This window comes from Sinocyclocheilus rhinocerous, unplaced genomic scaffold (assembly GCF_001515625.1).
Source record: "Sinocyclocheilus rhinocerous isolate Xijiao unplaced genomic scaffold, SAMN03320098_v1.1 scaffold975, whole genome shotgun sequence".
Classification (NCBI taxonomy): Eukaryota; Metazoa; Chordata; class Actinopteri; order Cypriniformes; family Cyprinidae; genus Sinocyclocheilus; species Sinocyclocheilus rhinocerous.
Genome location: NW_015628726.1, coordinates 2658838 through 2671690, shown reverse-complemented (window position 1 = coordinate 2671690; position 12853 = coordinate 2658838). Strand labels below are relative to the sequence as shown.

At 43.0% G+C, this 12853-nt stretch overlaps 1 protein-coding gene across 1 annotated transcript in view; it reads left to right on the top strand.

The window, feature by feature from the left end:
* Positions 1-12853, top strand: part of LOC107738431 (protein piccolo-like) — an 84720-nt gene that overhangs the window by 41327 nt on the left and 30540 nt on the right. Inside the window, exons 16-19 of the mRNA XM_016550198.1 lie at positions 96-575; positions 1000-7309; positions 7664-9396; positions 9568-11704. Of these exons, the coding sequence (XP_016405684.1) occupies positions 96-575; positions 1000-7309; positions 7664-9396; positions 9568-11704 (10660 nt within the window). The remainder of the gene's footprint in view (positions 1-95; positions 576-999; positions 7310-7663; positions 9397-9567; positions 11705-12853) is intronic.

The window sequence follows — 12853 nt, the reverse complement described above, 5'->3', positions numbered from 1 at the left end:
GATGCCTGTATTTCTGAGATATTTTATTAATATTATTTATATAAATAATGATTTGCAATATATTTATCAAATCTCATTGTATGTCTTTTTTGCAGGCTGAGTGGCTGTGTTTGATTTGTCAAGCACAGAGAGCTCTAGCTGGGCAGCTGGGAGACATGAGAAAAATACCCATATCCAGCCCAGTATCCATAAAAGACAAGCCTACAGTCACACCCAAAACACAGCTGTCCGAGACTTCTGCACAGACACCTATTCCAAAATCTGAGCCAAAACAGTCACCTGCAAAGCAGGCAGAGGAGGAGAAAACCATCCCTACAATTGTTGCAAAGGCAGTGGCGACTGTTCCAGTGTTCCCTGCACCTCTCCCTGTTGTTCCTACCACAGATATGCTGCAGACAGAGATGACAGCTTTGGTGGCACCAGTACCAGCTGCAGAGACTCAGAAAGCTGTTATTACTGCTGCTGAGGTCACTTTAAAAGAAACAGGCAAAGACAAAGTCCCCGATGAGACACAAGTAGAGAGAGAACCGATGTCTATGCTTCCAGAAGTGTCAACTGAGGCAGATGAAGTAAAGGTATATTATTACATATACATTATTGACCTACCACAGATATGCTGCAGACAGAGATGACAGCTTTGGTGGCACCAGTACCAGCTGCAGAGACTCAGAAAGCTGTTATTACTGCTGCTGAGGTCACTTTAAAAGAAACAGGCAAAGACAAAGTCCCCGATGAGACACAAGTAGAGAGAGAACCGATGTCTATGCTTCCAGAAGTGTCAACTGAGGCAGATGACGTAAAGGTATATTATTACATATACATTATTGAGCAATGCAAAACGTTTTTTATTCTATTATTCAAACATATGTTTAATATTGTTTTATTGTATTATATTAAAAATAATTGTTAGGCATGAATAGGAGGCAGGCATGTTTTAAGAAAACAGCTACAATAGTAATTTCATGTATTTGCCATTTTTTCTTTCTTCATTTTCCGCAGGTTAAAGAGGATACATACACTCAACCTGCAATAGAAGGACAACAGAAAGATGTTGTGGTACAGATAGATAGCAGTCTTCCAGAAATTTCTAAAGTAGACACCTTAAAAGCAGATATTAAAGAGCAACATAGAAAGGACATCTTGCCGGTATCAGTAGAATCATACAGCTCAGCTGAGGAGGAGCTTAAGGAGATACAGAGAGTCAGTGAAATGACCATAATAGATACTACTACAAAACTGTTGCCTGTGAGAGCATCAGACAGTGTAAAACAATACCATGAGGACAGCAGTGAGAGTGAACCCTCCCCTCAGATACAGAGAAGAAGAGTGAGGCCTGCTTCCTCCAGCAGTGAGGACTACAAACTAGACAGTTCAAATTCTGTAGATGACGAAGAGTTCATACGAAGACAACTTATGCACATGGGTGAAGAGGAGAACTTACCTTCTGATGAGGAAAAACACAGAGAAGAACAACAAGCACAGCAAGAAACCAGAGAAGTCGAAAAATCTGATGATTCCATGAAGCCTAAACGTGCCCTAAAGAAACTTACTGTAGAGCCTGAGGAAATTTCTGATATCAGTCTGTCTTCTCATGACCAAGGTGATCAAGTTGCCCAAGCCATCCCTGTCTCAGAAGCATTAGAAGAAATCAGAGTGGAAATATATGTGTCAAATGACAATGAAAAGATCATAGCTACTGACACCACAGCCATTACACAAAAAACTCCTGTTAGACAGACCACCGAGGAACATGAGAGTCTGATTGAAGACTCATCCAAGGGTGATGGGTCATCCAGTGTTCAGGTGTCTAGCATCACGCCAGGAACAGCTTCGTCTACTTCTGTATCCTCTATTGATGAAGACAGTGATAGTAGCCCAAGTCATAAAAAGGCAAGAGCGGAGGGTAAACAGCAAAGAAAGGCAAAACACAGACCTCATGGCCAGGCCCTTCCCACTATAGAGGACTCGTCTGAGGAGGATGAGTTACGTGAGGAGGGTAAACAGATGGATCAGGAAGATGAAAGAGATGATCAGCAGAAGTTAAGAAAGGTCACAAAAAAATTAAAGGCAGAAAGAGATGATCTGGGCATGCAAAGGAGACGTCATCAATTGGTTAAAACTGATAAATTAAGGAAGGCAGCAGGGATGGAGGAACAGAAGTCCTCCTCCTTCTCTGACTTTTCACCTAGTTTTGAATCTGAACCAGAGAATGCAGAATACAGAACATTATCATCTGAAACACATGATGCTGCAGAGAAGCCATTAAAGAGTGCTGAAGAGGTATATGAGGAAATTATGCAGAAAGCACAGGAATACAAAACATCAGAGAAATTCACACCACCCGATATTGAACCATTATATGGAGGCATGTTAATAGAGGACTATGCTTATGAAACTTTAGTTGAACAACAAGAACAGGCTGCAACAGCTCTTGGTAAAGTCACCCATGAGCAAGATTTGAGAAAGTTGTCTGAACATGAGTCGGTGAGGATACTTATGACACCAGATGAGGCTTATGAGGAGATGATGCATAAAAGGAGGAAGATCATGCAAAAAGACGAGGCGGCTCAGCAAACACATGCAACAAAGATCGACACATCCTTGCCACTTGATGTCAGTGACACTTGTTATGTGACTATTTCTGGAAATGATGCACTTACTACAGATAAAAATGCAAAGCCACTGTTGCAAACAGAGGATGCCTATGAAGAGCAATTGAAGACACAAAAAGATGTTTTAACACCGGGAACAAGTCCGACACAGTCAACTCCTGTGTCTCCTGCCTCCCCTCTAACTGTGTCTGAGTCATCATATGATTCCCACGAGGTGATTCTCATCCCTTCAAGTGGGGAAGAAGACAACCTAGCTGAACCTATAGAATGCATTTTGGAGCCTTATATTACAGAGTCCACATCTACTCAGGATGTATTTGGGAATAAAGCTTTATATCCAATTCCTGACTTAAAGATCACTCAGTGCTCCTCTGGTGAAGAGGAAGTTGAAGAGGAGTACAGTGTCACACAAGAAAAAATGTCATCTGAGCCAACTGATATCCCTCAAAGTGAAGAGGAACCACAAGCCCCAGAAGAATCATTTAAGACTGTTCCCATTTCTGTAATCTGTGAAGTTCCCTCATCAAAACATGTTGTGGAGACAACAGCAATATCACCACTGTCTCCACCAACATCTTCAGCAGTCTCATCCCCAGATTCAAATATAGAACTAACAACAGCACCATCATCCTCTCCGGTTTCTGACCAGGCATCTGAATTAACTACTCCAGCTAGCCCCAGTGTTGCTGAAGTTTCTGCCCCAGTTGTAATTCACATGCCAGATTTGGTGTCTGAGCAAGCCACAACACACCCATCAGCAAGTGCTCCTGTTGCATCTTCCACACAGATTATTGGATCCCCTTCACCGGTCACTCCAGCCTCTCCACATGTCTCAAAAAATGCTAGCACTCCGACTCCTTCTGAAATTCTTGTTTCAAAGCCAACACCAGGTCCAAAACCAACTCCTGCACCAAAACCAACAGTTATACCAAAACCTAAACAGGAAACAGTCCCTACTCCAGATAGTCTTTCATCCTTTACACTGGATTCAGCTTGTCAAGATTTAGCTCAGAAACCTTTGGCCGGTGCAATACATGAATCACTTTCAGCTGCTAAATCAGCCTCTACAGACAAACAAGCTGTTGTACAAATAATTGCTCCAAAAGTAGACTATGTAAAAACTCATACTACTACTGTTGCTACACCAATTGTTCAGTCTCTAAAAGGACCTTTAACACAAACTTCTGTTGTTGTTCAAATGCCCGATCTTGTGTCCCCTGCATTAGACCATCCAGTTCTAGAACAAACTCCAGTTTCAGCACCTAACCTGCCATCCACTGCACTCAGGAATCAGATTCCTACAACTAACACCATTGTTGCCCAAATACCAGACCTGGTTACATCTCCATCTCAATCAATCTCTGTGACTTTTCCAATACCTTCTTTAACCTATACCCCACTTCCAGCTACAGTTTCAGCAGTGGATCAAGCACCTATTTCTGTTCCAACAATGGTATCAGACTCAATACCAGCAAAGGTTCTCTCTGCAGACCAGACCAGCTCAGCTGTTGAACAAGTGGCCGCACCACCATCTGCTCAATCCAGTATTCCTGCTTCAGCAAAAGAGACTCAGCCACCAACCAGTGTTTCTATTCAAATTCCTATTCAGAGGTCAGAAGAAACCAGATCACACATGGTAGCCCAGTTAGGCCAGGCAGCCACTATTTCACCTCCAGCAGGTCATAGAGAGCATATTGCTGCAAAGACAGTCTCCATTGTTTCTCCCACTGTTACTACAACTGTTGCTTTTGGAACTTCACCCTCCCAACCAGTTCAATCAAGGCTGACCAATATTCAGCCAAGAATGGTGGAAATGAAGAAGGAAAATATACCAGATGATGGAATTTCTCCACAACAGTCAGTTTCACAAATAATTTATCCTGTTGTGCAGACAGAGAGAGGCCACCCTGTTATTGTTAGTGTTTCTCCTTTTACATATCCAGCCACAATGTCAAGTTTCATCACTGATTCAACAGTTCCACCTTGTGTGACATCTGCAAAACCCCATGTTTCTCAAGAAAGAATAGATAAACCAGTGATTTCATTTCCACCACCTCCTCAAGCTTCACCACCAGAATTGCCATATAGCGCAGTACCCAAGGCTGATTTTAACCAGCAAAAGACTATTCCAACTCCCTCATCAGTTACAGCAGCTCTACCTGAACCCCCACCAAATGTGGCCAGCGTAAATATAAAACCATCTGTGACCCCAACACACAAATCACCACCTCCTGTTCCCCCCAAACCTGTATGTATTCCACCAGGGCTGGTATTTTGTCACAGATCAAGAGAGAGCGTTAAGCCACCAGTTAGCCCCGAGCCAGTAGTTGTTCAAGCAGTTCGTGCTGCAACTTTGCCAAGAACAAGGGAACCTCCAAATGCATTGTCACTAAGTTTGGCTGCCCCTGTAGAGACCAAGCACAGTGCTTCATCACCAAAATCACCTTTGTCACCCAGATTTGCTAGAACTCTTGAAACATATGTGGTGATAACATTGCCCTCAGAACCAGGATCTCCTGTCGAGGGCATTACAACTCAAGCACCGATGAGAAGATCATCACTGCCAACTCCCAGACAGCAGGTTCCATCTGATGCTCCAAGAGTGTTTGCTCCAGCTTCAGTGGATGCACCTGTGTCATTAATTTCAGCACAAATTGTAGCAGCCCCACCAAAGCCTACCTCAGCTTTAAATACAGCAGTGCCCCTTGAGGTGATGGCACCTGACTTTGCTTCAGACACAACAGAGACTCATCATATCACACTAGCTGCAGTTTCAAGACAAAGTATTACGGAACCTTGTGTAATGATCCCAGAGCTGCCAGTTGCTCCTGTACAAACATTTGTTTCACCACCTCTTGTAATGGCATCATCAGGAGTAGCACGATCTATGACTGTTGTTCCTCATATCACAATGGAGAATACAATGAATTCCCCATCTGCAATTATAACACCACATGATACAGCACTAGTTGTAATGGCACCTACTATTTTGATTTTAGCAGCACCTGTTGCAGCAGCACCACCACCACCACCGCCCATTGCTATGGAACCAACAGCATATCCAGCAATGATGTACCCCACACCTTCCTTGATTTCTCCTCTTCCCACAGCTCCAGTCTCAGTGGTGCATACATCAAAACCATCAGAGGAGGTACCGGTAGCCTTAGCTCCACTGTCAAGAGTTTATGCTGATTCTGTTCCTCACAATACAGTGAGTGATGTGCAACAAAAACTTGAAATGCAACAAATGCAAACAACATATTCTGCTCCAATAACAATAACCCAGATTCCAATCCCAGCTCAAAATGAAGACATTCCTGGTTTGGATATGGAAGAAGTACTAATAGTCTCAGCTTCTGAAGAGGCCTTAACTGAACTGGGTCCATCACCAGTACCAATAACACAGCTTCAAGAGCACCAAGCAGTTTATGAGCAAAAAAAAGAAATTCCAGCAGTGACCTCTGCAACAACTGTGCCACCAGTACCAGTCACATTTACACAATTTACAAAATCTATTGAGAGTCAAGAAGTTTGTGGACAAGATAAAGTTATATCAAGCATGAGCCAAGTCTACTCTGCAATCTCAACAACTGAGCAGCATCCTGATGCATTGCCTAATCTTGTAACCCAAGTTGTCAAGACTGAAGTACAAAGAACAACAACTGTGTCAGTTGTCCAGGAGAGGATTCCTGTCGAACCCATACCTGAACCTGTGGGGGCTACAGTCACAATCCAGCCAGAAGTCCATCCAAAGCCTAAACAGAATGGAAGAATACACTACCCTAGTGACGTTATAGATCTTACCACATTTAAAGTCAATGTTACAATGACTGACCAAGGAATGGATCTGACTGCCCCAGATTCAAGTAGGTCTTCCTTGTCAAGTGAATCAAGTGGGCGACAGGCCACTGCTGTACAGCCTGAAATTGTGAATCTTAGTGCTGAAATAATCCCCATTGCAACACTCTCTGTTGTAACTGACAGCATAACAATTGTCACTTGCACAGCTACAATTGCCTACAACAACAACACAGTTGACAAGCCTCTGGACCTGGGAAATGCTACTTCAGTGCCTCTTCCACTTACCACATATAATCCATTTGAGCCACTTGCACAGATAGTGTACAGACCTGTGAATTTGCAACCTAAGCCTACAACCAGTGCAGAGATTCCTGTTAACCTTTCATACAGAGCTGTTGCAACCACAGCTCCTAATCTTATGCCTGTAACTATAGCCCCGGTGAGCTTCACAAATGGCACTGCTGGTATACCAATACATATAGAGCCATTAGCAGTTGGACCTGTAGACCTCACCAGGTCTAAGCCAATGAAAACCATGGTTGCTTTGTCCTCATCCTCTGGAGTGGTCACAACTGTTTTAGAAGATGATGGTACACCAGTTGATCTAACATCTGGAAGACGGACTGCTTGCTGCGATGTAATTTACAGGATTCCTTTCACAGGGAGCTGCAGAACACAACCTCCTGTGACCACACAACCAGACAATCAAATTGGCTATCAAATTGATATTGCCACAACACCTGTCATTGAAGATCTTAGTACCATGAAGGCTTCGATATCCGACAGTGATTTCAAAGAGGCTGGACTCTTTGGTTATGAAAGAAAGAATGGATTCTCATATCAGAATGGGGCATCTGAGGGGGCTATTGATTTGACATCAGCTAAAATGTCAACAGGTCAGTATGACTGTGCACATGTATCCTTAATCTATTTGTTTTTTTATTTGTATGTTAATGTTGAGAAATGTATTATTTATTGGTTATGTCTCTTATTTTTGTGATGTTCGCACTGAATGTCTTGATTTTCATTCTTGTCTTTTTCTGTTCTTTTTTTTTTTAAACACAGATGCATGCATTTGCCTCCGTGTTGTCCCTTAGTGTTTTGGCTTTGCATCCTGCTAATCTGATGACACTGACAAGATCTTTGCATGCTCTTTGGCTTCCATTTCATGTTCATTTGTTGCATGAAACTGAGCAAGTGTTCATTTAGATGCTGATGATGCTGCTATTTTTGTTTTCCTAACATAACAGAAGAAGCCTTAGACTACTCAAAGAAAGGCACTTTGGCATTTACTGGGATCACCACTACTCCATATTCTCAAGGAACGTCGTTTGGCATTGATAGTTTACTAAGATCGACAAATGGCATCGTTTACTCATCTGTTGCTGCACCCGTTCCCTCCACATATGCAGTTACCACCCAACCAGGTTCAATATTCAGCACAACATACAATAGTCTCACCAATTCTATGGAGCCATTTTCAGCACTTCAAAATCAGCTTGCTCCATATGGCTTTGTACACACCACAGCCACAGACCAATCAATATTTCCAAAGCCTGATATATCAAAGGATATCCTACCTTCTGCATTAGCCAGTCTCCTTCCCTCCCTGACAGCCTTCCCTGAGCTCTACTCGGATGCTACTCTTGAGGTAATAGCAGCCTCACTGGACATGCTGGTATCCCCGAATTTCCCTGATTTAGATGACAGCAAGAGCCAACAGTACAAGGCTGAACATGAGTTCTTACAATTAGAGAAATTGAAACAGCTGTGTCTAGCGGAAGAACTTGAATGGGAGAGGCAAGAGATACAGCGTTACCGTGAGCAAGAGCAGATCATTGTTCAGAAGGAGCTGGAGGAGCTTCAAAACATGAAGCAGCAACTTCTAATGCAGCAAGAAGAGGAATGCAAAGCCCATCTGATTCTTCAGCAAGAAACCTTTGCACAGCAGCAACTTCAGTTTGAGCAAATCCATCGATTACAGCAGCAACTCCAGCATCAACTAGAAGAGCAAAAGATATACCCATATGGGTTCGGGCCAAGTGAAGGTATGTCCCCACCCCTGAGCTCAGACATCATACTTGACTCAAAATATTCTGGGGGAGATAATGGACAGTACTGGCCAGTGAAGGATGACAATTCAGTGTCATCTGCAGTGTCCACCCATGACTCCACATCAGGTCAAAACTGGCTAACAACAACTTCTGGAGCTTTTACACAGTATAGTTCAAGCATTCCTGTATCAGTGAGTGCACAGGCAAAGGATCAAATGCAGTTGTCCACAAACCTACCAGATACAGCCAAGCAAGAGCAAAGTGTGGGGTTAAGTGGAAAGAAATTGGTTGAGAGTGGTGTTCAAACAGATGATGAAGATGGGGTTGAAAAGATTCCTTCTGGTAGAAGGAGAAGAAGTAGGAGAAGTGTAGATAGCTGTGTGCAAACTGATGATGAGGATCAGGATGAATGGGACGTCCCCGTTCGGAGCAGACGCAGGTCTCGTTCCAGTAGATATGCTGATGGAGAGAAGGGAAAAAGCTCCAAGGTATCAAGTATTGCGATTCAGACTGTAGCCGAGATTTCAGTTCAGACAGAGCATTCAGGGACAATTAGGAGATCTCCTGTTCGGGCTCAGGTGGACACAAAAGTAGATTTACACAGAGAGGGCCAAACAGAAAGTGATTCAGAAATTACGTCAGACAGAGATAAAAGACGTCCAGCTCCTTCTGGGATAAGTGTTAGCACACACCTGACAGCTGATGATGTTGGAACATTGTTAGTTACCAAATCTCCAAAGGTATTATGCTCCCCGGTTTCACCAGTGTCCCCTGGGAAAAGCTCACAGAAGATGCTTACTGCTGATTCATCAAGGCATCTCAGTAGTACAAGATCACTAAGGGCCTCACAACGATCTCTGTCTGACCCCAAGTCACTCAGTCCGACAACTGAGGACAGAATGATGTACCAGTACTCAGACACCTACTCAGTAAGTACTGCACTTTAAAATGGATTCACTCTTTTCTTGTTATCTAAAGAACATATTTGTTCTATTTTGTCCTCTCCTAATGATTGCATTGCATGTCAAGTGTCCATGCTGAATATATCGCTTGCTTGTTTTTCTTTTTATTTCTGTTTTATTTATTTTTTTAATCAACAGAGCAAAGGTTCCCAGAGCGGCACACCAGTTGGCACTCAGAAGAAAGTAAAACGCACACTACCTCATCCACCACCGGAAGAAGATACCCTCATTGGCCTCTCTGGGTACACCACTGCTTCTGCCAGAAGACGAATGTGCCGAAACACCACTATGGCGCGGGCCAAAATCCTCCAAGACATAGACAAAGAGCTGGATTTAGTTGAACGTGAGTCCTCAAAACTCCGTAAGATACAGGCAGAACTTGATGAAGAGGAGAAAGAGATAGATGCTAAATTGAGATATCTGGAGATGGGTATAAATCGAAGAAAAGAGGCTTTACTGAAAGAGAGAGAGAAGAGGGAGAGAGCCTACTTACAAGGAGTGGCAGAAGAGCGAGACTACATGTCAGATAGTGAGGTCAGCAACATCAGAGAGGCACGAGGTAATGGTCATGGACTAGAACGGCCACGGACTGCCCCACAGTCAGAGTTTAACCAGTTCATTCCACCACAGACTGAGTCAGCGTCCCAGTATGCACAGCTTACAAGTCCATACTCCCATTATCAGTATGCATCCCAAACAAGTCAGTATCCTCAGCAGACATTGTACCAGCAGCAGTCTCTTTACCATCAGCAGATGTCCCCCTACCAATCCATCTACTCATCAGTGCCCTCACTCAATCAGCAGTCCCAGCAGACTGGCTATGACCATTCCTCACTCCTCCTGATGCATCAGAAACCCCGTCAGACTACTTTGTCTGACTTAGAACCAAAGATTACGACAAACTATGAGGTTGTACGCAACCAGCCCCTCCTAATTGTCCCTACATCCACAGAGAGTGCCTATGGAGTTTCCCATCTTGGTGGTAAATACAGTAGCCTTGATCTGAGGATGGGCCTGGAAGAGAGGGCTAGCATGGCCAGCAGTCCCATGTCCAGCATATCAGCTGAGTCCTTCTATGCAGACCTTGACCACCACAATGCCAGGAACTATGTCTTGATTGATGACATCGGCGAACTCACAAAGAGTTCTACAGGCCTTGGTTCAAGCTTCAGTATCGCCGATAAGGATATCAGCAAAGTTGACCGACTTCTCCGGACTGCTGATGTTCGTCGGACAGCAGATGTGGCAGACTTTCTTGGACCTCTTCAGGCTGCTTCTCGATTGCATTCATATGGTAAAGCAGACGAAGATTCCATGGAAGAGCCATATGAATTGAAGATGTTGAAACAGCAAATTAAGCAGGAGTTCCGACGTGGTACGGATAGTCTCGAAATGCTTACAGGCCTGCCTCACTACCTCCACTCCGACGCTAGTTTTAGGCATTTCCCCAAAGCTGATAAATATAGCATCGGGAGACTAACTTTAGAGAAGCAAGCTGCCAAGCAACTTCCGGCCTCAGTTCTTTACCAGAAACAGCTAAAGAATAAAAAAGCACTAATTGACCCCAAAATTACAAAGTTTTCGCCCATCCAAGAGAGCAGGGACCTTGAGCTAGATTACAGCACCTTTTTGTCCTCTGCCAGCTCATCAGTTGGTGGACTGTCTGCCAGGGCAAGGCTCCTGCAGGATGAGATCACATTTGGTCTTAGGAAGAACCTAGCGGAGCAACAGAAATATTTGGGTTCAGCTCTTGGAGCTAACCTGGCTCAGTCACTCAACTTTGGCCAATCTCTCAACCTAGGGCCTACCATAAGGTCTTCCCTTCACGATGATGGCACCTACCCCAGTGGCACTCGGTCAAGACCTTCCTCTAGGCCTTCCTCTGTATATGGACTGGACCTGTCTATCAAAAGAGACTTGTCAAGCTCCTCACTACGCCTGAAAACAGAGGGTGAGGGCATGGATTCCCAGTTTGTATCTAGGGCTAAACCAACAAGTCTGCCAATTAGTCAGAGCAGGGGTCGAATTCCCATTGTTGCACAAAACTCTGAAGAGGAGAGTCCACTGAGCCCTGTAGGTCAGCCCATGGGCATGGCCAGGGCATCTGCAGGCCCACTCCCACCCATCTCAGCAGACTCACGGGACCAGTTTGGCTCCAGTCACTCTCTTCCAGAAGTCCAACAGCACATGAGAGAGGAGTCCAGGACAAGTGGCTATAAACGGGACATTGCCTTTATAAAGGATGACCTTCAGGGGGCCATGTCAGATAGCGAAGGTAAATTTGTTATGAGATCTGTTATCTTCATCCCCAGCTTCTGTTGATATGCATCTTTTGTATGGCTTTGAATGCATTACTTAAATCTGTGTAAATTCAGCTGTTATATTTTCCTTTTCTTTTTTCATCTTTTGTCTCTGAATTTTGCTTTACACTTTGCAGTCTGTCACATTCGTATGATGTCATCCTCTTAAATTTTCATCTACATATATATATATATATATATATATATATATACATAAAAAAAATTTTTTGCATGCTACTTACATGCAAAAGGAAACTGCTTGTTTCCTTTATCATTATTGTTCTGTCATATACATATAAGAAGAGAAGCGATGAAGGAGATCTTCATAACTATTCATTCAGCTACTTTAATTCATTATACACTCAGTGCCTGTGCTATTTATCACAGCCCTGCAGCTGTCGAGGAGACTGTTCTGCCTTCAATCTATGAAGTTACAACATCCTGTAATTTTGTCAGAATCATTTAGTGACTGGTTATCTTAGAAAGGCAGTAGACTGTTTATGAAATATATAAATGGAATTGTGATCATTTTGTTTTGTGCTGTATTTGGGGGAAAAACAGTTATGCAGTTGATCGGTAGAATATAAATTCATCTACAAGCTTCCAGTATCTTTCACTATCTTTCCAGCAGCTATGGGATACTAAGCCATTTATTTAAATCATAATTAAACTCTGTCTTCTTGTGAAGACATTCTCAAATGATATATTCATGTGAGTAGCTGGTTTAGTTTGTCTTGTTTTCATTAATCCAGAATATTTCATATTGCAAAAATGCAAGCATGTCATCACATTGATTGGACTAAATTAATGTTGTGGATTTATGTTTTCCCCTTTTCTGTCCTTGTGGACAATAAAATAGACAAATCTGTGCTTTTGACAAGTGATGATAAAAAGTTGTAAATTAAATGAGAGACTCTGTTTAGACAGGTTTAGTCAAAGTTTCATGAAGTTAATCTGGTTATGACATGCATTCACTGGAGATTAGTTTTCCATTACCTCCAAATCTACTACTTTTAACTCACTTGTTTAACAGTTTTCTTCATGTGATGTTAATGTCTGTAATGGGTGTTTCCAAATTTCATCCTCAATAAATTCTTGCCATTTCGTTTTTTTTTTTTTCAATG